At 42.1% G+C, this 27,499-nt stretch overlaps 1 protein-coding gene and 1 non-coding gene across 2 annotated transcripts in view; both read left to right on the plus strand.

The window, feature by feature from the left end:
• KATNBL1 (katanin regulatory subunit B1 like 1) overlaps window positions 1-27,499 on the plus strand; it is a 56,511-nt gene that overhangs the window by 14,995 nt on the left and 14,017 nt on the right. Inside the window, exons 2-3 of the mRNA XM_062205567.1 lie at window positions 26,244-26,374; window positions 26,942-26,982. Coding sequence (XP_062061551.1) covers window positions 26,258-26,374; window positions 26,942-26,982 — 158 coding nt within the window. The 5' untranslated portion in view covers window positions 26,244-26,257. The remainder of the gene's footprint in view (window positions 1-26,243; window positions 26,375-26,941; window positions 26,983-27,499) is intronic.
• On the plus strand, window positions 10,171-10,309 carry LOC133770822 (small nucleolar RNA SNORA46). Its single transcript, XR_009867504.1, has one exon. It is a non-coding gene; the product is annotated as a small nucleolar RNA SNORA46 (small nucleolar RNA).

Here is a 27,499-nt window from a genome sequence, read left to right on the forward strand (position 1 = left end):
AGAATCCGGCGCCCCGACTGGGACTAGAACCCGGGGTGCCAGCGCCACAGGCAGAGAATTAGCCTAGTGAGCTGTGGCGCTGGTCTGTGCTAGGTATTTTGAGTTTTTCTAAATGTGGTATCAGGATAAGGAGACTTAGTTTCATGATTTGAACATGTAATGGAGTCTGGCTCTAGTAGCTTCGTAAAATCTAGTAACTTAGCCGGCGCCGCGGCTCACTAGGCTAATCCTCTGCCTTGCGGCGCCGGCACACCGGGTTCTAGTCCCGGTCGGGGCACTGGATTCTATCCCGGTTGCCCCTCTTCCAGGCCAGCTCTCTGCTGTGGCCAGGGAGTGCAGTGGAGGATGGCCCAAGTGCTTGGGCCCTGCACCCCATGGGAGACCAAGAGAAGCACCTGGCTCCTGCCATCGGATCAGCGCGGTGCGCCGGCCGCAGCGTGCCTACCGCGACGGCCATTGGAGGGTGAACCAAGGGCAAAAAGGAAGACCTTTCTCTCTGTCTCTCTCTCACTGTCCACTCTGCCTGTCAAAAAAAAAAAAAAATCTAGTAACTTGATACCATTTCCTTGATAGGAGAAAATTTACCAAGTGTACCAGACAATCTGGGTAACCTGATGGAGCACCATTTCTGCTAGACAGTGCATGAAGGCACTCTGTATTTGTCTCTCTGTTTGTTCTTTGATTATTCACCTCCCCTCCCCAACCCATGCCCTGATTGACACATCTTTCAAAATGTTGAGCTTCAATCCTGTAAGACTGTAGTAGGGATTAAAAGTCTCTATACAAAAATAAATAAATCAACTGAATCTGTCCTTGCTGTACAGTGTGTTACTGTCTCAAATAATTTATAAAAAACATGATTAAATACTTTTTGAGTACAAGCATTCATTGCTGTTGTGAGCCTCCTCCCCGTCCCCTCAACCCTCCTACCCCTGGCACTCTTGACCAGATGTGCATAGGAAGGAATGTCAGAGCATCATGTCATCTTTCTTGGAATATGGCTTGACCTTAAACTGTGTTTTGTTTTTGTTTTTTAGTTCTTGTCAGGTAAGTTCTGTCAGCTTTATACTAAGTCCTAATCTGTTCAGCTGAATGTATTTTTTTTAAATATTCTTGTAGCAGTTATGAAGATTCATTTTATACATTGATTAACATTTAGTGAGAATCACTGGGTGGGTCCTAACTGTTACTCTCTGTGAAATGACTCTAAATAGCTTTGCCTAAGCTGCTGTCTTCTATTTCATATTATAACTGAAAGAATAATTTTTCCCCTAAGCAGTTAGATAAATCTTCAGGGATGTCACCGTACTTAACATACTGTATTATAACTGCTTATTTCTCTGCTTCTTCCACTATAAGTCTTGGAATGACAGTAGAGGATTTCACAGTAGGAAAGTTTGGAAAGTTTAAGGGTATGATCAGGAATGAGGTAGGAAGCTACTCATTACTGTAATTTAGCTGTGAATGACACGAAGAAGTCTTCTCTTTAAGTGGTTCAGGTCATTAAGTGGTATAATTTTCAATTATTTTGTGTTACTTTATATAACAGGAATTTGTATGTTTCAAGGCTTAAGAAGCTTTTGTTCTCTTGTTAAGAAACATATTTTTATTTGAAATGTGACTTTTTACTGTGGATAATTGATGCAGCAAAAATAAACCAAAGAAAATTAATACTATAGGAAAATAAACAGAAAAAAATGAACTGTAATATTCTTTTTTTTTTTTTAATTTTTGACAGGCAGAGTGGACAGTAGAGGGAGACAGAGAGAAAGGTCTTCCTTTTTGCCGTTGGTTCACCCTCCAATGGCCGCCGCGGTAGGCGCGCTGCGGCCGGCGCACCACGCTGTTCCGATGGCAGGAGCCAGGTGCTTCTCCTGGTCTCCCATGCGGGTGCAGGGCCCAAGGACTTGGGCCATCCTCCACTGCACTCCCGGGCCACAGCAGAGAGCTGGCCTGGAAGAGGGGCAACCGGGACAGGATTGGTGCCCTGACCGGGACTAGAACCCGGTGTGCCGGCGCCGCAAGGCGGAGGAGAACTGTAATATTCTTTAAGTTTTTTTTTTTTTTTTTTTTAATTTATTTGAGAGGTAGAGTTAGAGAGGGAGAGACAGAGAGAAATGTCTTCCATCTACTGGTTCACTCCCCAGATGGGCACAGTGGCTGGAGCTGAGCCAATCCGAAGCCAGGAGCTAATTCTGAGTTTCCCATGTAGGTGCAGGGGCCCAAGCACTTGGACCAACTTCCACTGCTTTCTCGGGCCATGAGCAGGGAGTTTGTTGGAGGAGGAGCAGCCAGGACACAAACCGGCACCCATATGGGATGCTGGTGCTGCAGGCAGAGGCTTAGCCTACTTCGCCACAGCACTGGCCCCTGTAATACCTTCCTTTAGAAAGAACTCTTATGGGGTGGGTATTTGGCCCAGTGATTAAAATGATGCTTTGGATGCCCACATCCCATGTGAGAAGATTGCCTGGATTCAGGTTCAGGTTCTGGTGCTAATGTATACCCCTGGAAAGCTGCAGGTGATGGCTTAAGTAGCTGGATCCCTGCCCCCCACATGGAGACCCAGATGGAATTACAGGCTTCTGGCTTTGGCCTGGCCCAGCCCTGGCTGTTGCAGGCATTTTTGGGGGTATCTCTTTTTGTCTTTTTTTTTTTTTTAAGAACCTGTGCACATACATAGAATGAATCTAGGAACTGGTATTAATATTTTCTAATACCATTGCTCATGTTTCTTATACCAAAAGCAACTTGACTGGATAGTGATATGTATGTATGACTAATAACTAAAAAATGCTATATAGAAATAATAAAAAATAAATTATTGTGTGCCAGACATTTAATCCTCATAGCACTGCTATGAAAATAGGAAGTTAAATAACATGTCTAAGGTCACATAACTAGTAAATGTTTAAAACCAGACTCAAACCCAGAAGTCTGACTCCAGAAGTTGTATTTTCTTGTTATATCCTACTGAGTAATTTTTACAGTTAAATCATATAAGAAAAATACAACTTCACATGAATTGTTTTAAAACTAAAACATACTGTTTATCATCTGTCAAATTTTCAACTGTGAAAAATTTATAATATAGAAATTTCTGTGTTCATTCTCCACCGGTAGGCATCTGAATTACCGGTAGGCAATTACCGGTAGGCATCTGAATTCGAAAAATGTTAGTAAAATACATCTGTCCATCTCTGTCATATTGGCCAAGTTTACTTAGTTTCCAATTTAGTAAATATAACCATTTAAAATAGGAGTGTGGGAGCAGGCATTATGCTGCATCAAGCTTGCCCACATCCCATATTGGAGTGTCAATTCATGTCTTGCCTACTCCATGCTTTTTTTTTTTTTTTTTTTTTTTTTTTTGGCAGGCAGAGTGGACAATGAGAGAGAGAGAGAGAGAGAGAGAAAGGTCTTCCTTTTTGCCGTTGGTTCTCTCCAATGGCCACTGCAGCTGGCGCGCTGCGGCCGGTGCATTGCGCCGATCCAAAGCTGGGAGCCAAGTGCTTCTCCTGGTCTCCCATGCGGGTGCAGGGCCCAAGCACTTGGCCCATCCTCCACTGCACTCCCAGGCCATAGCAGACCGCTGGCCTGGAAGAGGGGCAACCGGGACAGAATCCGGAGCCCTGACCGGGACTAGAACCTGGTGTGCCGGTGCTGCAAGGCGGAGGATTAGCCAGTTGAGCCGCGGCGCCGGCCCTACTCCATGCTTCTGATCCAATTTCCTGTTAATGCACCTGGAAGGCAGTAGTTAATGGCACAAGTACTTGGATTCTTGCTACCCTCACGTGACTTTGGCCTGGCCCACCTCTGGCTTTTGACAGATATTTTAGGAGTGAAGTTGCAGATGGGAGAGCTCTCTGTCTCCCTACCCTTCACATAAAATAATAAATTTTTTCAAAGGTGATGAAGGGATCAGTGAAGATAAGAATCGAGAAATGTTTCAGAGAAACTGGCATTGTGGAATAGCAGGTTAAGCTACTGCCTGCAGTGCCAGCATCCCTTGTGAGTGCTGGTTTGAATCCTGGCTGCTCCATTTCTAATTCAGCTCTTTGCTAATGCTTCTGGGAAAGCTGTGGAAGATGGCCCAAATGCTTGGGTCACTGCCACCCATGAATGGAGCTCCTGGTTCCTGGCTTCCACCTGGCCCAACCCCAGCTGTTGTGGCCATTTTGGGATTTGAGGAGTGAATCAGTAGATGGAAGATTGATTCATTTATTTTCTCTCTCTCTCTCTGCTCTCTCTCCCCTTCCCATTCTCCTCTCTCTCCCTCCCTCCATCTCTGTAATTTTGCCTTTCAAATAATTTTTTTTTTAAAAAAATGGGAGAGGAAGACTTGAACCCATTCTTGGTGAGAGGCTTGTGGTGGATTGGAAAGGAGAGAAAAGAGGCATTTCAGGAAAAACATTTTGTTTTAATAAAAATGAAACATTAGGAGAGGCAGGAAGTATGAATAGTAAAAGCCTAGAAAAGGAGACCTGGTAAGTGTTTAGGGATGCTTACAGTGATCTTAGGAGTCGCTATGCTTTTCCCTCTGTTTCCTTTTATAAAAGCTGTACTGTGACTAGTTTCTGAAGTTTTTGCCATCTTCTCATGAACTGAATCCCTTGATCTCTATGCAGCTTTTCAATAGTAGTGCTCACTAAACTGCCTATTACATTCAAATCAACTTTAACACTCAGAATATCCTCTTAAGTTAACTTTTTTGTTTCCCCTTTCCTTTTAACCTATTTTCTTGTCTCTTTAAAAAAAAAAAAAAAAAAAAAAAAGGTCCTGGGGCCAGCGCTGTGGCATAGTGGGTAAAGCTGCCACCTGTCGTGTTGGCATCCCATATAGGCACAGGTTTGAGTCCCAGCTGTTCCACTTCTGATACAGCTCTTTGCTATGGCCTGGGAAAGCAGTAGAAGATGGCCCAAGTCCTTGGGCCCCTGCTGTGGCCATTTAGGGAGTGAACCAGCTCTTTCTCTGCCTCTCTGTAACTCTTCACTTCAAATTAATAAATAAATCTTTAAAAATAAGTCCAATTTTATTTACTGTAGGCTTTCTCATTTTTTTTTGAGTGGAACAGGTTAAATACACAAACATCTTTTATAGATTGAGACACTGAAACTTGTTTCCAAAGTTACATAGTTAGGTAAGTGAGAAAGCTAATTTGAACATGGATCTCTTTGACCTTTTGGCTACGTCAGCCTTTAGGTTGGGTGAATCTTTAATTATTTTTACCAAGTAGTAACTTGTAATACGTATTGCATAGTGAGCAGGAAGCTTTCCAGAGAACTAAAAGTGGCAGGTAGAGCCTGGAGGCCTTAGTGGATTAAATTTTTAACTCCCTCTGACCTTCAAGTGAAAGCACTTACCCCACGCCATTGTATACAGAAGGCACTCAGTGCATCTCCAGACCTGGCCCACACTGCTGAATGGAACAACCAAAAAACGAGTAGGGCCGGCTTTGATAATTACCCGTTGAAAAAATTTATTTTCCAGATGCTTTGAGGAATGCTGATGGAGCCTCCAGGACAGAAGGATGAACTAGTCTCCTGGAGAAAGAAAAGAAAAGAAAAAAAAAAAAAAAAGATTGTGTTCCCAGGGGAGCCATATTTTCAGCTATCAGGCAAATGTGAAAAGCTGTGGTTGACATTTGCTCTGTGCCCCAGTTTCTTTGAAATGAGATTATTGAGGTATCATTTCAGTGACTTTTGACATGTACACAGTTATATAATGACCATGGAGATCAAGATATAGAACATGTCTGTCTCCAAAAAGTTTCCTTTTACCCCTTTGTAGTAAATTTCCTCCCTTTTCCCTTATTCTAATATCCACTGATCTTTTTCTTTCCTTGTCTGTATTTCAGCTGTTTTTATAATGTCATAAAAATGACGTTGTATAGCATGTAGGCTTTTAAAAAATGTGTGCGTGTACATATATATATATATATATATATATATATATATAAAGGATAACATAGGCTTTAAAAAAAAAGTTTTATATATTTATTTGCGAGAGAGTTACAGAGAAAGGGAGGGAGAGACAGAGAGAAAGGTCTTCCATCTGCTGATTCACTCCCCAAATGGCAGCAATGGCCAGAGCTGGGCCAATCCAAAATCAGGAGCCATGAACGACTTCTGGGTCTCCCACATGGGTGCAGGGGCCCAAGAACTTGGGCCATCTTCTTCTGCTTTCTCAGGCCTTTAGCAGAAAGCTGGATCTGAAAAGAAGCAGCCAGAACATGAACTAGCAGTCATATTGGATGCTGGCACCACCAGCAGAAACTTAACCTACTACACCACAGCACTGTCCCCTGACCCAGGAGCTTCTTCCCAGTCCCCCTGTGGGTGCAGGAGCCCAAGCATCTGGGCCATCCTCTGCTGCTTTCCCAGGCCACAGCAGAGAACTAGATTGGAAGAAGAGCAGTCAGAACATGCACCAGAGCCCATATGGTGGAGGCTTAGGCTACTACACCACAGTGCTGAGGAGAGAAAACATTTTAACTGAAAAGGGGTGAACCAGTAGTTGGAACGTCTCTGTCTCTCCCTTTCTATCTCTGACTCTGCCTTTCAAATAAATAAATAAATAAATATAAAAAGAAAAAAGTAGTCAAATGGGATAGAATGCTGGGTTTGTAGTCCTTATTCGTACCATTTTGTTGTTTGATCTTAGGCAAATTATCTTTCTGTATTATAGTGTCCTCATCTATGGAAAGGTGTAATATACTGTGCCCATGTCTGGCATGTGGTACACTTTTGATACAGACTTATTTTATTTAACACCATTGTAGTATGCCCCTCCTCACACCCCATGTAACAAAATAGCTGGAAAATAGTTTTGTGTTTCTTCCCTCTTAATTATAAAATTTATTCATCTCCAATAAGGTACCCAATTATGAAGACCTTTGATATTTAGATAAATAGTTTAGTTTTGGTTTAGTAAATCAGTTCAGAAAACTGTATTTTGCGAACATCTGCATCTTTCAGGTTTTATATGTATCTGTAAAAATAAACAAAGGATGGTGGCTAAATTTGCAGATCAGAGTTAAATGTAATCATGTAAGTTTCTCAGAGCTTTTGAATATATATATGTAATTTCTAATAGTTTAAACTCTAGACTTGAACAGAGTATAGCACCTATTAAAATCTATGTGGATTCTTTAAAAATAACTTGAAGTTCTGTGCTAGTAGTTTTTCCATGAATGCTGCAGGCAGATGGTATATGTGATCATTTTTAGGTACCAGGAGAAGACTGGTGGCAGAAAAATCAAATTGCTTTTTAAAAAAAAATCATATTTGAGATATGCAAATTTCATATATTTCTTATATACAGATTGAGGAACATAGTGATACTTTCTACCCTATCCTCCCTCCCACCTGTGCTCACACCCTTCTTCCTCCTCCCTCCCTTATTCTCATTCTTATTTTTTACAAAGATCTATTTTCAATTAACTATATACTCATAAGATTAACCCTACACTAAGTAAAGAGTTCAGCAACTAGTATGAAGGGAAAAAAAAAACCAAAACTGTTACTTAGCAGTTGAGACAAGGCTGATAAAAATCTTAGTATGTCAAAGTGTCAATGTCACTCCTATAGATTACCTTTTAGGTACTCTGTTAGTTACCAGAGATCAAGGAGAATATACAATATTTGTCTTTTGGGGACTGGCTTATTTCACTAAGTATAGTGGTTTCCAGTTGCATCCATTTTGTTGCAAACAACAGGATTTCATGGTTTGTTTTTTTTTCTACCACTGTTGTAGTATTCCATATATATATATTTTTTTTTTAACAGGCAGAGTGGATAGAGAGAGACAGAGAGAAAGGTCTTCCTTTTTGCCGTTGGTTCACTCTCCAATGGCTGCTGCGGCCGGCGCATTGTGCTGATCCGAAGCCAGGAGCCAGGTGCTTCTCTTGGTCTCCCATGCGGGTGCAGGGCCCAAAGACTTGGGCCATCCTCCACTGCCTTCCCGGGCCATAGCAGAGAGCTGGCCTGGAAGAGGGGCATCCGGGATAGAATCCGGCGCCCCAACCGGGACTAGAACCCAGTGTGCTTGCGCCGCAAGGCGGAGGATTAGCCTGTTGAGCCACGGCGCCAGCCAGTATTCCATACTTTATAAGTACCATAATTTTTTTCCAGTCACCAGTTGATGGACATCTGTGTTGATTTCATATCTTAGCTATTTTGAATTCAGCTGTAATAAACATGGGGGTACAGATCACTCTTACGCTGATTTATTTTCATTTGGGTAAATTCCCAGGAGTAAGATAGCTGGGTCATATGGTAGGACTGTATTCAGATTTCTGAAGTATCTCCATACTGTCTTCCACAGTGGCTAGTCCAGTTTACATTCCACCAACAGTAGACTAGGGTATATTTTTCCCCACATCCTTGCAAGCATTTGTTGTTTGTTGATTGATGTTTAAGAGCCCTTCTGACTGGGGTAAGGTGAAATCTCATTGTGGTTTTGATTTGCATTTCACTGATGGCTAGTGATCCTGAACATTTTGTCATGTATCTGTTGGACATTTGAATTTCCTGTCTTGAAAAATGCCTGTTCAAGGCCTTTGCCTATTTTTTTTTTTAAAGATTTATTTATTTTATTTGAAAGGCAGGGTTACACAGAAGCAGAGAGAGAGAGACAGAGAGAGAGACAGAGAGAGGGGGGTCTCCCATCCACTGGTTCACTCCCCAGATGGCCACAACAGCCAGAGCTGCACTGATCCAAAGCCAGGAGCCAGGAGCATCTTCCAGGTCTCCCACATGGATGCAGAGGCCCAAGCACTTGGGCCACCTTCTGCTGCTTTCCCAGACCATATCAGAGAGCTGGATTGGAAGTGGAGTGGCCAGGTCTTGAACCAGTGCCCATATGGGATGCCAGCAGTGCAGGCAGCGGCCTTACCCGCTGTGCCAAAGCTATGCCCGCTTTTGCCCATTTCTTAACTGGATTGTTTGTTTTGTTGTTGTTGAATTTCTTGAACTCTTTATAGATTTTAGATATTAATCCTTTATCAGTTCAAATGATTCTTACAGTAGTTTAGGCTTGAAGTGATGGGGTTTTGTTTATGACACTGAAAAAGAGAAGGTTAGAATATTTTGAAGGAAGTATCAAGGAAACTTAGTGATTTATTGGAACTAAGGAGAGGAGTCAACTCCCAAATTTATATTCTGAGAGAAATTTGATGCCACTGATTCCAATTGTGTTACTAGGAAGGGCAGCTAGTTGGTTTGATGTTGAAGCAATTGAAGATACTTGTTTTAGGTATGTTGATTTGGACCTAACAATGCAGACCAGGAAGCCAACTACAAAGAAATTGAGGGAGTCTAGAGACATAGATAGCTCAGGCTGTGAACACTTACTTCCCTAATGTTAGTCTAGTGAAAGAAGAGTTGCTGAAAGAAAAGGAACTTGAAGAATGGTAAGGGAACAAGGCGTGTCAGGACAGCCATGCCTTCTTGTGAACAGAAAGGATCAGGGATGGGCTGTGACGTGATGAAAGAGCTAAATAGTGATGAAGAATGAGCAAAGTCTTTAGAGTTGGCTTGGCTGACCTGGATGAGCATCATGAGGTCCATAAAGGCTTCCATATAGCTCCTGGTGACATTGAAGATGCAATTTTTCAGATGAGCGAGTAGAATAAAAACAAGATTATAAAGTTAACGAGCTAAAAGGCACTCATTGTAGAAATTTGGCAGGAAAGGGAAACAAAGAATATGGAAGTTGATAGGGGAAACCTGAGCATGTTTGAAAGCAGAAGGGGAGGAATCAGTTTAAAGGAAGAAAGAAAGCAAAGATTAAAAAAAAAAAGTGTGGAGCAAGGTTTAAATAAAGTTCAAGGTAAGAACTGAGAAGATTAGATGAAGTTATCCTAATTTTGGAAAGTTAAAATAGATTATTATGAAACATTACCTTTATGTATTGCCATTTGTACCTGTTCTGCTTGTTTGCTGTAGGGGAGTCAGACAATGCAGTCACTTTTTGTAAGCAGTAACATAAAGTTAAATATTTCTTCAGGTTATAAAAGTAATTCATGTTCACTGTAAAAATAGAGAAATATGTGAATGAGGGAAAACAACACCCATCATTCCCACCAGTAATAAGTAATTTCCATTAATTTGATAGAGCTTTTTTGAATCTTTCCATTTCACAAAATGTTCTTTGAAAATTAGTGTTTTCAGCACTATATTTAAACCTATGGATGAGAATCTTCCTCATTCTTGGTTACGCTGTAGTGCAAAAGAATTCCTGGCTCCATCTGTTGCACAGCTGACTCGTGCCATTCTGCTGTTGCTTAATGGAGTTAAAAGGGACATTGACTATTTGGCTTTTATCTGATAGCAAGCATTATTGGGATACATGGAAGTTCCCAAGAATTCCCAGGAAAAATGTCAAAATCCTTTTATTTATTTACTTGTTAGAAAAAGTTTTTTAACTATTCCATTGTAAGTACTGATCCCATTCGAAGTCAGTATTGGCTTTCTCAATTCCATTTTTATCACCTTTGATTTCAATTCAATACAGATTCCATTTTAAACAAAAATGCTACAGATTTCATTTCAACATAAACACTAACATACCATAACAATTATTGAGAGCCTGACAGCTATTTAGGCAGGAGAAAATCAGTATCTCTAGGCCCTTAAGATTGTCCCAGAAAAATATCTCTGCCTTCTCTTTTCTCTCCCCTTCATTGAAATTCTTGGAGAAAAAATAATTTTTTGGGGTGACATCTGCCTCGTGGGGAAACCTATGATTTTTCTTTAAGCCCTATAGATCTGATCTGCCTGAGAGAAAATGACACATATAAAATGAGGGAAGGTTGGGAAGTTGCGTGTAGCTTATGTTTATCTGTCTATTGTCATCACCTCAGAAATTGGTACTGTCATCTTATTTGACTGGAATAGGCTTTTTTTTTTTTTTTTTAAGATTTATTTACTTGAAAGAGTTACAGAGAGAGGTAGAGACAGAGAGAGAGGTCTTCCATCTGCTGGTTCACTCCCCAGATAGCCGCAACGGCCGGAGCTGTGCCTATCCAAAGCCAGGAGCCAGGAGCCTCCTCTGGGTCTCCCACATGGGTGCAGGGGCCCAAGGACTTGGGCCATCTTCTACTGCTTTTCCAGGCCATAGCAGAGAGCTGGACAGGAAGAGGAACAGCTGGGACTAGAACCGGTGCCCGTATGGGATGCTGGCGCTTCAGGCCAGGGCTTTAACCTGCTGCGCCACAGTACCAGCTCCTAGAATAGGCTTTTTAAAGTTTGGTAATTCGGGATTGAAAATATTTACTGTGGTTGAAAATGGATTGGATTCAGGGAATGAAAACAGCTATTGTAGAATATAGTAGACTGTGTTACTTGATCTCTCTGCCTTTTCTAAAAAGAGGCTGAAGCTTTACATTTTAAAACTCCTTTGTTACTTGTGTATTTTATTGTTAGAAGATAGTGATTATGAACTGTTTTCTTCCTCCAGACTCTTGGTAGATAACCACAGATACCCTTTGAAATACTGAGAGTGACTCTGTGGTGATGACTGCAGGAGAATGTTTCATTGTACATAACCACACTTTATCAGGAAAATGAAGTTTTTCCTAGGAAATTACCTAGTAAAATCAGAGTTAAATATAATGTAAATAACCAATAGTCTGTGGTATATGAATAATAATGTAAAAAGAAAGCCTAAGTTAACTTGATCTAGAGCTGTAACTTGAGATTTTATAGATAAACAGTTCAGACATGTTTCATTCCTTCATGATGAATTTCTCTTACAAATAGGAAGGGGAGGCCTGCGCTGTGGCTCAACAGGCTAATCCTCTGCCTTGTGGCGCCGGTACACCAGGTTCTAGTCCCGGTCGGGGTGCCAGATTCTGTCCCGGTTGCCCCTCTTCCAGTCCAGCTCTCTGCTGTGGCCCGGGAGGGCAGTGGAGGATGGCCCAAGTGCTTGGGCCCTGCACCCCGTGGGAGACCAGGAGAAGCACCTGGCTCCTGCCTTCGGATCAGCGTGGTGCGCTGGCCACAGTGCGCTGGCCGCAGCAGCCATTGGAGGGTGAACCAACGGCAAAAGGAAGACCTTTAGGAAGGGGAAGTATTTGAACACTTGGAGCTATTTAATTTCTTCATTTGGCAGCCTCTGGTAATAGATTATATGAATAAGTCCCTTTTCATCTTTCTGGTAGGAAAGTAAAGAGAATTCATTCCTCCAGTTCTACATGCCACTGTTTCTCTACATTCTGAAGAAAATGCTCATAACAATCACTGTGTTGCCTTTTATTTATTTTTTAGTTTTTACTTTTTTAGATATATTTATTTGAAAGGCGGATAGAAATCTTCCACCCACTAGTTCACTCCCCAAATGGCTGCAACAGCTGGGGCTGGGCCAGGCCAATACTAGAAGCTAGGAACTCTGGGTGTCTCCCACATAGGAGTGCTTGAGCCATTATCCATTGTTTCCCAGACGCATTAGCGGAGGGCATTATCTATTGCTACCCAGACACAATCTAGTAATTCTAGATTGGAAGCAGAGTAGCTACTTGAACCAGCATTCTTATATTGGATGTGGGTGTCCCAAATAGTGGCTTAACCTGCTGTGCCACAACAAAGGCTCCCTGTGTTATCTTTATTGAAGGAAATGTGGACTATATGAAATATTTGCAATAGTTTATAAGTAAAGTTAATATGTTGGTCCCTTCTCAGTTGCTTAGCCTGTGCTTTTATTCTTCTAGAACCTTATTTCTTTTATTTTTTATTGAAGAGATTATCTTAATTTCTACAATTGCTATTTTCAACTTTTTAATACCATTTCAGATTCTTTTTGTACACTATCAAATAGCACTTGAAAAACATAGAGACCTCAACCATTGCTTTAAACTAGTTTTATTTGCACAGAGGTGCTGTCAAGCGCATGAGGTATGAAGGAAAATGGAATTTGTAGGATACAAATCCTTTGCAGTGAGCCTTTACCATTACAATTTTGAAATTTTCTTCATTTTTTAAAGCTTTTTTGAAGTATAACTTAAGCATCATAAAATTCACCTGTTTTGGGGCCAGCATTATGGTGCTGTGCGTTAAGCCACTACTTGCAACGAGGGATTGCATATCAGAACACTGGTTTGAATCCTGGCTGCTCCATTTCTGATCTAGCTCCCTGCTAATGTGCCTGGGAAAGTAGCAGTAGATGGCCTATATACTTGGGCACCTGCCACCCACATGGAGATCCACATGGAGTTGTAGGCTCCTGGCTTCAGTTTGGCCTCATCCTGACCATTGCATCTATTTGAGAAGTGAACCAATGGATGGCAGATCTTTCTCTTCTAATAGTGAACAACCAAAGTCTGCTCCAGTGGAAAGGATACGATAAATAGACTAATATGTTTTATACATAATTATATACACATGTGTATATGTTTGGTAGTAGTAAGTACTGTATAGAAAAATAGGGCAGAATAAGGAGGTAAAGAAGTGTGAATGTAGGTGCTGTTTTGGAGAGTGATCAGGAAAAACCATGCTGAAGAGAGGATATTTGAAAATGAACCTGAAAATGCAAAGAAGCAAGGCAGAAGAATATATAAGGGAAAGCATTTCCTGGGTACAGAGTACAACAAGTATACAAAGTTCTGAGATGAGAGATTTTGGAATCCATCTTCAGTGAGCAGATTTAGTGCTAAGGAAAAAAAATCTTTGATACGTTAGAACAAAGTGATTCTCAAACCTGTATTTTTTTAAAAACAAATGGGAAGTATAATTTCTGCATCAATTATGCTGATGATTAAATGAGAGGCTTGATAAAAAGCATCTGTGGATTCATATTAAGTGATGCAGTGGTGGTAGCTGTTATTTTATTGGCATTTATTGTTATTTCCAGACCACCTGTTTTTAAGCTCTCAAGACTAGTTTTCCAAATAGTATTCTAAAATTTTTATCTATCCTTAATAATTGGCTTATAAAATTTGTACTTATGGGTTATAGTGTTGTAATTTATACGAGTATACAGTGTGTAATGGTTAAATCAGGGTCAGTAGCATTCATATATCCTCAAATATTATCATATCCATGTATTGGTACCTTCAAACTCTTCTAGCTATTTTGAAATGTATAATTAGTTATTGTAGACTGTTGTTCCCCTGTTGTGCTATGTACCATTAGAACTACTCCCTCAGGGCCGGCACTGTGGCTTAGCAGGTAAAGCCACCACCTGCAGTGCTGGCATCCCATATGGGCTCCGGTTCAGGTCCCGGCTGCTCCATTTCAGATCCAGCTCTCTGCTATAGTCTGGGAAAGCAGCAGAAGATGGCCCAAGTCTTTGGGCCCCTGCATCCATGTGGGAGACCCAAAAGAAGCCCCTGGCTTCGGATTAGCATAGCTCTAGCTGTTGTCGCCTTCTGAGTAGTGGACCAGCAGATGGAAGACCAATCCCCCCCCCTCCCCCGCCTCTCTGTAACTCTGCCTTTTAAATAAATAAATAAATCTTTAAAAAAAGTGTGTGTGTGTGTGGGGGGGTGCCGGTGCTGTGGCGCAGCGTGTTAACACCCTGGCCTGAAGCGCTGGCATCCCATATGGGCGCCGGTTCGAGACCCAGCTGCTCCACTTCCAATCCAGCTCTCTGCTATGGCCTGAGAAAGCAGTAGAAGATGGCCCAAGCCCTTGGGCCTCTTGATCTGTGTGGGAGACCCAGAAGAGGCTCCTGGCTCTCCTGGCTTTGGATCAGCACAGCTCCGGCTGTTGTGGCCATCTGGGGAGTGAACCAGCCGATGCAAGACTTCTCTCTCTCCGCCTCTCTGTGTAACTCTGACTTTCAAATAAATAAATAAATCTTTAAAATAAATAAATAGAAACAAAAGAATTTTTTAAAAAAGAGCTACTCCCCTTCTGTGTTTTGGTTCCCATTGCCCACAGTTCATTCTCTCTCCCCTTGCTTTTCCTGACCTCTATTTTATTCTTTAGTCTTTTGAGTATGTGGTCAATTTCCACAAATAAGCAAAAACATGTGGTATTTGTCTTTCTGTGCCTGACTTACTTCACTTAAAATAATGTCTTCCCGGGGCTGGCGTCGGCATCCCATATGGGCGCTGGTTCTAGTCCCGGCTGCTCCTCTTCCAGTCTAGCTCTCTGCTGTGGCCCGGGAGGGCAGTGGAGGGTGGCCCAAGTGCTTGGGCCCTGCACCCTATGGGAGACCAGGAGAAGCACCTGGCTCCTGCCTTTGGATTGGTGCAGTGCTGGATGTAGCAGTCATTTGGGGGATGAACCAACAGAAGGAGGACCTTTCTCTCTGTCCCTCTCTCTCACTGTCTATACCTGTCAAATAAAAAAAAATTTAAAAATGTCCTCCAGTTCTACCAACCTAGCTGCACAGGATTTCATCCTTTCTTATTGCTGAGTATTATTCCATTATGTATATAAACCATGTTTTTGAAGTCCATTTATCCATTGCTGGACATGTTTATTGATTCCATATCTTGGCAGTTGTGAGTAGTGCTGCAGTAAACTTGGGCATGTTGGTATCTTTTGATGTTTGGATATATACCCAGTAGTGGGATTGCTGGATCATATAGTAATTCTGTTTTCAGTTTTGAGGGAATCTATACTGTTTTCCATAATGGCTACTAATTTACTTTCCTACCAACAGTGTGTAAGAGTTTCCCTTTCCTTGCATTTCCACTATTTGTTATTTTTTGTCTATTTGATAATAGCTGTGATAACTGGGATAAGATGTTCCTTATTGTGGTTTTCACTTGCATTTCTCTGATGTTGAGCACTTTTTCATGTACTTGCTAGCCATTTGTATATATTCTTTTGAAAAATGTCTTTTCCAATCATTCCCCCCCCCCCTTTTAAAAAATATTTATTTATTTATTTGAAAGAGTTACACAGAGAGAGGCAGAGAGAGAGAGAGAGGGAGAGAGAGAGAGGTCTTCCATCCACTGGTTCACTCCCCAAATGGCTGCAACGGCCACAGCTGCACCAATCCAAAGCCAGGAGCCAGGAGCTTCTTCTTGGTCTCCCAAGTGGGTTTAGGGGCCCAAGCACTTGGGCCATCTTCTACTGCTTTCCTAGGCCATAGCAGAGAGCTGGATCGGAAGTGGAGCAGCGAGGTCTCAAACCAGTGCCCATGTGGGATGCCAGCGCTTCAGGCCAGGGTGTTAACCTACTGTGCCACAGTGCTGCCTCCCCCCTTTTAAAATTATTTGTTTACTTGAGAGAGGAAGACACAGAAATAACTTTGATTTGCTGGCTTGCTTCCCAAGTGCCTGCAACAGCCTAGCTAGGCCAGGTAGAAGCTGGGAATCAGGAACTGCATCCTAGTCTCCCAAGTGATGGCAGGAACCCAAGTATTTATTTCCCTTTCCCTCACTCTCTTCTTTCAAATATAAAAATATAAACATTTTTTTAAAAAGTCATTGGTTGTAAATATGTAGATTAATTTCTGTGGATTTTCTGTTCTGCAGATCTGGGTATGTACCTGTTTTTATGCCATTTTGTACCATGCCATTTTGATTATGATAGCTTTGTAGTATGTTCAAAAGACAGATATTATAATATCTCCAGTAATGGGTTTTATTTTTTGGTTTTGGTTTTTTCATCAGGATAGCTCGACTATTCTGTATCTTATGGTTCCATCTAAATTTTGTGGTTCTTTTTTTCTAATTCTGTGAAGAATGCAATTGATATTTTAATGAGGATTGTATTAAATCTGTGAATCACATTGAATAGTATGAATATTTTAACAATACTCTTCGAATCCATTAGCATGAGCTAATGTCTTCATTTTTTGTATATGTTTTTTTATGATTTATTTTCTTGGTGTTTTATTGTAGAGATGTTTCAGTTTCTTTTCTTGTTTCAAGATGTTTTTATTTATTTGAAAAGCAGAGAGACACAGAGAGGTCTTATGTCCCCGGATTTACTCCCCTAATAGCTACATAGGCCAGGCCGAAGCCAGGAACTCCATCCAGTTTCCTGTGTGGGTAGCAAGAGCACAAACACTTGGCTATCTTGTGTTGCTTTACCAGGCAAATTAGCAGGTAGGTGCATCGGAAATGGATCAGCCAGGACTCTAACTGGTGCTTTACTTGGGTTGCCAGTGCTGCAGGCCATGGCTTAACCTACTGTACCACAATGCCAACCCCTTGATGGAATATCTTTTTCTAGCCCTTTACTTGTAGCCTCTGTGTGTCTTTACTGGGGAAGTGAGTTCCTTATAGGCAATATATGATTGGATCTTTTTCTTCTTAATCCACTCAGCCACTCTATTTTACCTTTTGGTTGAGGAGTTCAGTCTGTTAGCATTCATGATGGCTGTTAATGAGAATTTATTCCTGCCATTTTGTTAATTTTTTGCTTATATGGCTTATTCTTTTGTTTGTTTATTTTTGTGGTTTGGTGGTTTTCTATCATAGTGTAGGGTTTGATTTTTTTTCTTTTTCATTTGCAGTCCTGCTTTACCAGTTGAGCCTATCCTTTGTGTATTTTTGTTATGGTAGCTATCCTTTCAATTCTGGATGCAAAGCTCCTTTAAACATTTCTTGTAAGGCTGATCAGGTGGTGGATAAATTCCCTCAGTTTTTGCCTGTCTTTATTTCTTCTTCATTTCTGAAGGATAGCTTTGTTAGGTATACACTTTCAGGATTTTGAGTATGTCATTCCATTTCCTTATGATGTATTAGGTTTCTGCTGAGAAGTTTGCTTTTGGTCTATTCGGGGTTCCTTTGAGTGTTATTTGGTGCTTTTCTCTTGCTGTCTTCAGAATTCTTTGTCCTGGGCTTTTTACAGGTTGACTGTAATTCGCATTTTAAGAATCTCTTTTCGTCAGATATGTTTGAGGACCTTTTGACATTCTGGACCTGGACATCACATCCATATCTTTCACAAGATTAGGGATGTTTTCATCAATTCTTCCATTGAATAGATTTTTGGTGTCTTTTCCCTTCCCACTGGTTTCTGAAACCTCTACAATTCAAAAAAGTTTTTAAAAGATTTTATTTACTTGAGAGGTAGAGTTACAGACAGAGGGAAGGACAGAGAGAGAGGTCTTCCAACCACTGGTTCACTCCCCAAATGGCTGTAATGGCCAGAGCTGGGCCCATCTGAAGCCAGGAGTCGGGAGCTTCTTCCCACAAGGATACAGAGGCCCCAAGCACTTGGGCCATCTTCTACTGCTTTCTTTTTTTATTTGACAGGTAGAGTTAGAGAGAGAGAGACAGAGAGAAAGGTCTTTCTTCCATTGGTTCACCCCACAAATGGCTGCTACGGCCGGAGATACACCAATCTGAAGCCAGGAGCCAGGTGCTGCTTCCTGGTCTCCTATGGGGTGCAGGAGCCCAAACACTTGGGCCACCCTTCACTGCTCTCCCGGGCCACAGCAGAGAGCTGGACTGGAAGAGGAGCAACCGGGACTAGAACCTGGTGCCCATATGGGATGCTGACGCTGCAGGTAGAGGATTAACCAAGTGAGCCACGGCGCCGGCCCCAATCTTCTGCTTTCTCAGGCCATAGCAGAGAGCTGGATTGGAAGAGGAGCAGCTGGGCATAAACCAGCACCCATATGGGATGCCAGTACTGTGGGTGGAGGCCCTAGCCCACTACGCCACAGTGCAGGCCCCAATTCAAGTTTTTTTTTTTTTTTTCTTTTTTTTTTTTCATTTAATGGTGCACCACAAGTCTTGGAGGCTGTTTTTGTTCTTTCCTCTTTTTCTTTCTTTTTGTGTAATTGAGATATTTCAAAAGACCACTCCTCAATTCAGAATTGTTTTTCTTCGCTTGCTCTACTCTGTTGTTGAGACACTCTTCTTTTTCTTTTTCTTTTTTTTTTAATTTTTATTTTTACACTTTATCTTATTTGAAAAACATCCACTGGTTCTCTCCCCAAATGTTTGCAACAGCTGGGGCTGAGCCAGGGAGAAACCAGGAGGCTAGAACTCAATCTGGGTTTCTCACAGGGATGGTGGGGACTCATGTACTTGAGATACCACCTGCTGCCTCCCAGAATGTACATTAGCAAGAAGCTGGAATTGAAAGTAGAGCTGACACTTGGCTAATCCTCCACCTGCAACACCAGCACCCCGGGTTCTAGTCCCGGTTGGGATGCCGGGTACTAATCCTGGTTGCTCCTCTTCCAGTTCAGCTCTCTGCTGTGTCCCAGGAGTGCAGTGGAGGATGGCCCAAGTGCTTAGGTCCTGCACCCGCATGGGAGACTGGGAGGAGGTACCCAGCTCCTGGCTTCAGATCAGCCACTATGCTGGCCGTGGCGGCCATTAGGGGCGTGAACCAACAGAAGGAAGACTTTTCTCTACGTCTCTCTCTCACTGTCTGTAACTCTCTGTGTGTCTCTCTCTCTCACTGTCTAACTCTGCCTGGCAAAAAAAATAAAGCTGAGACAGAACCCGGGCACTCCACTATGGAATGCAGGATCTTAGTTGCTGCAGCAGATGCCTACCCCTCAACTGTAATTTTTGTTTGGCTTTTTGAATGCTTCATTTTAGAAGTTTCTCTTTGGTTCATTTTTATAATCTGTCTTGGCTGAATTTTTCCTTTGTATCATAAGTTTTCTTCATTTCATTGGATTATTTGTCTTATTTTATATCTCAGTGAGTTTCCCTGGGATCTTTCTTTTGAATTCATGATTAAGGCATTTTATCAACATCGTGTTGATTGTAGTCTGTTGTTAGAATTGTGTTCTTTTGGAAGCATTGTTTACCTTGCAGTTTCTCCCTTTCTCCTCTCTCCCTCCTTCATTCTACTTTAAAGGCAGAGACACAGAAAGGCATTTTTTCCATCTACTGGTTCAGTCCCCAAATGGTAGCAATATCCAGCACTAGGCCAGACTGAAGCCAGGAGCCCAGAACTCAATTCAGGTCTCTCACATGGGTGGCAGGAGCCCAGGCATTTCTCAGAATGCATTACCAGGTAGTTGGATCAGGAGCAAAGTAATTAGAATTCTAACCAGCACTCCCATATGGGAAGCTGTGTCCCAAGTGGTCGCATAATCTGCTAAACCACAACACCAGGTCCTACCTTGCATTTCCATACTTCTTATATCCCTACATTGATATTTGAGCATCTGTTGGATCAGTTGACTATAATTTTTTAAAGATGGCTTTTGTAGTAAATGGCTTTCTGCTGAAGATCTGTTTTAGGGTGTTGGTTTGGTAGGCTATGTTGGTTTTGGTTCTGGCTAAGTGCCATAGTATGGTCTCCATATAGCTTTTTTTTTTTTAACCTGTAATCAATGGCTTTGGACACAGTGCATGGGGCAGTGGACTTGGAAAACCCATTAGTTTCCAGGGGATGTGCAGGGATGGGGCACTCTTGTGACTCAGGAAGGTGCAGCACCACCCTATTGCCACCACCATGTGGTTACTCCAGCAATGGAATTGGTGGCTCTAGGAGCATGGAGTGCAGTGGATCTTTCCTTTGCATCTCTGGGACAAGCTCTGCTGTTGGCTGAAGCCCCCCTCAGCAGCAGCCTTGGCAGTGCCAGGAGTGTGGTTCATGCACCTTCTGCAGTGGCAGCCTGTGTGGAGTGTGCACCCTTAGGCCCAATGGTAAAGTGAGCTGATAGGTACCCAATCAGAGGAAGCAGCAGCAAGGAATGGGGAGGAGGCAGCTGGCCACGGAGGGGGCAGCTCTCAGGGGCCACCTCTCAGATCCTGGGAGTGACACCCCCTGCTTTTACAGAGCTGAACCACCAAGTCCCTCTTGTACTGGCCACTATGCAGGTTTTGGGTGCTGTGGTCAGTTGCACTGATAGGTCTTGTCAGGTTCACGAGGCTACAGCTCCCTGTACTCATGAGGTAGAATGTCTAAGGATGGGGGTGGGGGCAGGGATGAGGTTATGCAGGGACTTCTGGTCCCTAAGGCAGTATGAATTCTGACACAGGCTCTGTTCTCAAGATGGTGTTGACCTGCAGCAGCTTGTGCTCTGGGAATTGCTGGGGAGGCAGTGTGTGTGCTTCTCTGAAGCACAGCTGCTGTGTGGGCTGCAGGTAACTCCCCTTGGTGGGCTGCAAGCCTGTGATGATTGGGGAACTCTCCCATAGCTGGGGTTGGTGGCGTCTGCAGCAATGGGACCTGGTGGTACTCTCCCATTCACCCTTTCCCCTGCAGTGTGGTGTCCCTCCAGTTAACAAGCCAGGGTTGCACTGCCAGTGTGCTTTGTTCCTGTCCCTATTCTACCATCCCAGGCCTCTGTGGCTTCCAGAGTTCCCGTCTCTTCTTTGCTGTTTTCCAGCGTTCTCCCTTTATTGCTCTTCTGGAAATGCAGCTATCCACTGTTGCTTTGGTTCTTTGTGGAGGAAGAGATAAGCTTTGGACGCCTCTATTGGCCATCTGAGAATCCATCCCAACTTGCAGTCTTCAGTAATCTCTTTTTTGTATATTTAAAAATCTATAGAATCCTAAACTGGATACTACCATTTAAGACTATCATAATCTTTTTTTTCTTTAAGATTTACGTATGTATTTGAAAGGTAGAATTACAGAGAAGGAAAGACAGCACTTTAATCCACTGGTTTTCTCCCCAAATGGTCGCAATAGCTAGGGCTGGGCCAGGCCAGAGCCAGGAGCCAGGAGCTTTATCTGGTCTCCTACATGGGTACAGGAGCCCAAGCACTTGGGCCATCCTCTGCTGCTTTCCCAGGTGCATTAACAGGGAGCTGGATGGGAAGTGGAGCAGCTGGGACTCGAATTTGTGCCCATTTGGGATGCCAGCACTACAGGCAGTGGCTTATTCTGCTATGCCACAGTGCCAGCCCCTATTATTTAAAAATTTGAGAGACAGAGAACTCCCATTCACTGGTTCACTCCCCAAGCCCTTGCAACTTGCAGGCCTGAAGTAGTTCAAAGCTGGGAGCCATGCACTCAATTTAGGTCTCCCATGTGGATGGCAGTAACCCAACTCCTTGAACCATCACCTGCTGCTTCCCCAGGCTCTCCTTAGTAGAAAGCTGGAATGTGGAGTGGGGCCAAGACTCAAACCAAGAAATTCTGACTTGGGATGCAGGCACCCAAAGCAGCATTTCAGTTGCGAGGCACATGTCTACCCCTTTACAGTTTCTGGATGAATGAGTGTTGGAATTTATTACGTGCTTCCACCCCCACCTCCACCCAGCATCTGTTGATAGGATCATGTCATTTTTCTTGTTTAGCTTGTTAACTTGATGAATTAATTGATTTTTGAATGTTGACCCAATCTTGTATACATGGGTTAAATCACATTTGGTTATGGTGCATAATTTTCTTCTACTGACTTAATATTTTGTTTAGAATCTTTTCATTGATGTTCATGAGAAATTAGTCTGTTTGTTTGCTTAAAATAACTTTTTCTAGTTTTAGTATTGGAATTCAGAATGCTTTTTTTTTTTTTTTCAAAGTATTTGTTTACTTGAGAGAGTTAGACAGGGAGGTCTTCCAACCACTGGTTCACTCCCCAAATGGCCACAACAGCCCTAGCTGAGCTGATCCAAAGCCAGGAGCTTCTTCCAGGTCTCCCACATGGGTACAGTGGCCCAAACACTTGGGCCATCTTCTGCTGCTTTCCCAGGCCATCAGCAGGGAGCTGGATTGAAGTAGAGCAGATGAGTGGATGCTTAACCTACTACACCTCAGTGCTGGTCCCAGAATGCTTTTAAGTTAATAAATTAGAAGCTCTAAAGTTTTTCTTGATCATTCATTCAGCTACTAGAATGTGACATCTATGTTACTTGTAATTTACATGAATTTTTATAAGATTTATTTGAAAGGCAGAGTTACAGAGAGGCAGATGGGAGGTGGGGGGACTGATCTTCCATCCTCTGGTTCACTCCTCAAGTGGCCGCAATGGCCAGAGCTGGGCTGATCTGAAGCCAGGAGTCAGGAGCTTCTTCCGGATCTCTCACGTGGGTGCAGAGGCCCAAGGACTTGGACCATCTTCTGCTGCTTTCTCAGGCCATAGCAGAATTGGATCGGAAATAGAGCAGTGGGGACTCGAACTGGCACCCATAAAGGATGCCTGCACTGCAGGCAGTGGCTTTACCTGCTATGCCAGAGTGTCAGCCCCTACATTAATTTTTAAATTAAGCATTTTATTTTTAGGTAATTGTGTATTTCCCTTAATGCCTGACAAACACTAAGCCATTTCTATAATTTTATCATTTAAAAATTCTTCATAAGTGGACTTAAAATATGTACACTACAGTGACAACTCCAATTATTTCCTTTTTATAACTTCTCACTCTAGAAGTCTCTTAACCTGAGGGTACAGGTGGGAGGACTATCCATGGATTAGATATAGGAAAACTTACACTATCTTGAAATTATTTGCAAAATTTCATGTGTATGTACGTGTTTTGGGGGAAGAATATGCATCAGAAACACCTGTGGAGCTTTTAAAAAAATTTAATTTCTGAGGCAGGCATTGACAAAGCTATTGCTTGAAATGCGCATATCCCCTGTCAAGTGCCTTTTTCGAGCCCCAGCTCTTCATGCTTCCTATCTAGCTTCCTGGGACGGCTCAAGTACTTGTGTTCCTGCAACTCACATGGGAGACCCAGATGGCGTTCCTGACTCCTGGCTTCAACATGGCTTAGCCCAACTTTGGGGAGTGAACCAAGGGTTTGGAATATCTTTATTTCTCCTTTCCTCACTCACTCACTCTTTGAACAGATAAATCTTTTCAAAACATGAATAATTGGGGGCTGACATTGTGGCAGAGTGGAATAAGTTGCCACCTGTGACACTGGTTCCCATATGGGTGCCAGTTTTGAGATCTGGTTGCTCCACTGGGAAAACAGCTGAAAATGGCTCAAGTACTTGAGCCTCTGCACCAACTTGGGAGACTTGGAAGAAGCTTTTGGCTCCTGGCATTGGGTTGGCCCAGTCCTGGCCATTGTAGCCTTTTGGGGAGTGACTCAGAAGGTGGAAAATTTTTTTGTCTGTCCTCTCTATCACTCTGATTTTCAAATAAATAAAATATTTTAAAAAGATTTATCTATTTGAAAGGAAGGGTGGGAGGAGATCTTCCATCTGCTGGTTCACTCCCCAAATGGTTGCAGGGCCTATCAGAAGCCAGGAACCAGGAGCTTCTTCCAGGTCTTTGACGTGGGTGTAGGGGCCCAAGAACTTTGGGCTATCCTCTGCTTTCCCAGGTGCATTTGCAGGGAGCTAGATCAAAATGAGTAGCCAGGACTCGAACTGGTACCTATGTGGGATTTCCGCACCACAGGTGGAGGCTTTCCATGCTATGCCATAGCACTGGCCCCAAATAAATGTTTTAATTGCTTTGAATAATAATTCAAATAATAATTGCTTTCAACTCAACTCCAAAGACCTGGTGGGTTCTAGTCGCTGAAGTTAAGGAGTAATACAATATTTTCAGAAAGCTTGCTAAATGATTCTTTAGAACAGAATCTGAGTATCATCTCCATTAACTTCAAGGAATAACCTAAAGTAAATTTCCTGCATGAAGTCAGCAGAACACAAGTAGGAAATCACTAATTTCCTGTTATATAAATGAAGTTATAACATTAATTTTCACTCCTCCTTCCCCCCTTGCATAAAATAATAATGGAACAAGGGAACATGAATTTTTTTTTCAAAGTCTGGATGGCTTCACAGAGCTAGTTATAAGAATGAAAGAAAAGCGTAAGGATTAGGTGTAGGACAAGTATAGATGTGTATAGTCCATGTTTGATTTCTTTGGCTGCTTAGGGTTATAGGAGGGTACTTTAAATAGTTCATGGAGAATGCATATTTTGAAAAATTATTCACGGATTTCAATTTTTTTGCACCCCAAAAAAATTTAATTCCATTTTTTCACAAACTTTTTTTTGGGAAGATTATTTATTTATTTGAAAGAGTTGGGCTGGCACTGCGGTTCAATAGGCTAATCCTCCGCCTGCGGCACCGGCACACCAGGTTCTACTCTGGGTCGGGGCACCGGATTCTGTCCCGGTTGCTCCTCTTCTAGTCCAGCTCTCTGCTGTGGCCCGGGAAGGCAGTGGAGGATGGCCCAGGTCCTTGGGCCCTGCACCTGCATGGGAAACCAGGAGAAGCACCTGGCTCCTGGCTTCAGATCAGCGTGGTGTGCCGGCTGCAGTGGCCATTGAGGGGTGAACCATGGAAAAGGAAGACCTTTTTCTCTCTCACTGTCCATTCTGCCTGTACAAAAATAAATAAATAAAGAAAGAATTGGAGAGAGAGAGAGATCTTATATCTGTTTTTCACTCCCCAGATGCCTACAACAGCCAGGCTGGGCCAGGTGGAAACCAGGATCTTTATCCAGGTCTCCCATTTGGGTGGCATTTTCCAGGTCTCCCATTTGGCCATTTTCCACCACTTTTCCCGGGGCCATTAGCAGGGAGCTTAAGCATAAGTGGAACAGCCGGGACATGAACCAATGTCCTGATGACGTTACTCACTATACCACAACACCAGTCCCAATTTTTTCACAAGCTTTTAAAAAATATTTTCATTTTTTTGAAAGGTAGAGAGACAAAGAGACAGACAGGCATAGAGATCTTACATCCACTGGAGATTTTACATCTGTTGGTTCACTCCCCAAATGCCTACAAAAACCAGGACTGGACCAGACCAAAGCCAGGAACCGTATTCTCAGTCTGGGTCTCCCACGTGTGTGACAAGAACCCAGGTACTTGGGCCGCCATCTGTTACTTCCCAGGTATGCAGTAGCAGGAAACAGGAGTTGGAAGCAGAGCTGGTACTTGAACCTAGGCACTATATGGGATGCAAGAGTCACAAGTGCCGACTTAACTGCATTGCCAAACATGCAGCACTCCATGAACTTTTTGAAGTACCCTCATATTTGACGGGGTGACTTTGTTCTAACATTTTAGGCTTCTACACGTTTGGATATTAAAGATATTACTACTTCATAGATTTTTATTCTATAACCTGTGCAGTTAGTAAATGGTTAGTGATAGAGGAAAAGGAGAGGTTGACATGTGGCTTTGGTTAAAAAATATATGTATGTGTATGTGTATATATATACATATATATATGTACGTATAAATACACACACACACACACTATTGTAAAGGTTGCTACTAAAGAATGAGAAAGGATAGAAAGAGTCTTAAGTTCCTGAAATATCCTGCCTTCTGCTTCCCCCATGTTTAAGGTTTCTACAAATATATAAATTAGAACTATGTTCTTTGCTTTAAACATAAGGCTCTGTTGTGGAGCTGTTGCTGTATATTTATGTACCTGTTAAAGATTTAATCAATTTCTTTCACCTTTTCTATTTTCTGTTTGTATTTTGTTGTTTAGGTATTTAAGAGATTATGGCATCTGAAACCCACAATGTTAAAAAACGGAACTTTTGTACTAATATTGAGGATCATTCCACTGATCTTCCTAGAAAAAGGATCTCTAATTTCACCAATAAGAACATGAAGGAGGTAAGTTCGTGGTTAGATAAAAGGTGTAAGACATTTTAAACTGTCAGATAATTATAGTCAGGTAGGGTTAGATATGGCTAAATTGTCTAGATAATGAGAGGGTCAGAATTCTGCTTAATCTCCCCAAAGTGGGCTTAATAAAGTATAACCATTTGAAATACCTGAAGCTCTAAAAACTTCTTGGCTACTATACTGTTTTTATATAATTTGACTGTTTTACTTTAAGAGGAATCTCAGAGGTTTTCCTTTTTTTAACCATTGCAAGACTCATAGGCACTGCTAAAATTGCTTTTTTAGACTATAAAAATTCAGCTCACCTTATTAAGCACCCTTATAGGTATATGTGACTAGTGGCTTAGTAAATAAGGAAATGGATATGTTGCTTTGCCAAAAATACCTTTATACAATCTCATTGTACCTGATAACTGGAGACTGTGGCATTAGAACAGAAAAAAACTTCAACCTGAAAAATCTACTTGTTGAATTTTAGCTTTATCAATCACAAAATTTACATAACTGTTAATTTTTAAGTATGCTGTAACTAGATTATTTACATTCATTTTTCAGGTTAAGAAATCTCCCAAACATTTGGCTGCTTACATAAACAGGTAAAAGCATCTTTATAGTTTGTGCAAAGGGGAAGTGTTTGCCCTAGTGGTTGAGACACCCTTGTGCCCTATCACAGTACCTGGGTTTGATGCCTCTTCTGAATCCAGCCTTTTGCTAATGCAGACTCTGGGAGGCTGAAGTGACTGGGTGCTTACATGGGTTACCCGGATTGAGTTCCCAGCTCCCAGCTTTGGCTCTGACCATTGGCATAACCGGTGGATGGGAGTCTGTATGTCTCTTTCTCTATCTCTCTCTCTGCTTCTCAAATAAAAATTGTAAAATATAATTAAATAAAGTTTGTAGGGAGATAGCAAATATGAAAAAATGGGTAAAAATGAAAATAGTAGAGAAAATAAGTCTTTTATTAAAGTAATAGTTTAGTTATTGTTAGATAGCTTCATTGTGACAGGCTCTGCTCTGATAAACACATCAGTATTATCTCTTTTCCTCACAACAGTTGTACTTGAATGTATTACCCTTAGCAGCTGAGAGAACACTAAAACTCACAGAAGTTGG

Source organism: Lepus europaeus, chromosome 11 (genome assembly GCF_033115175.1).
Source record: "Lepus europaeus isolate LE1 chromosome 11, mLepTim1.pri, whole genome shotgun sequence".
NCBI lineage: Eukaryota > Metazoa > Chordata > Mammalia > Lagomorpha > Leporidae > Lepus > Lepus europaeus.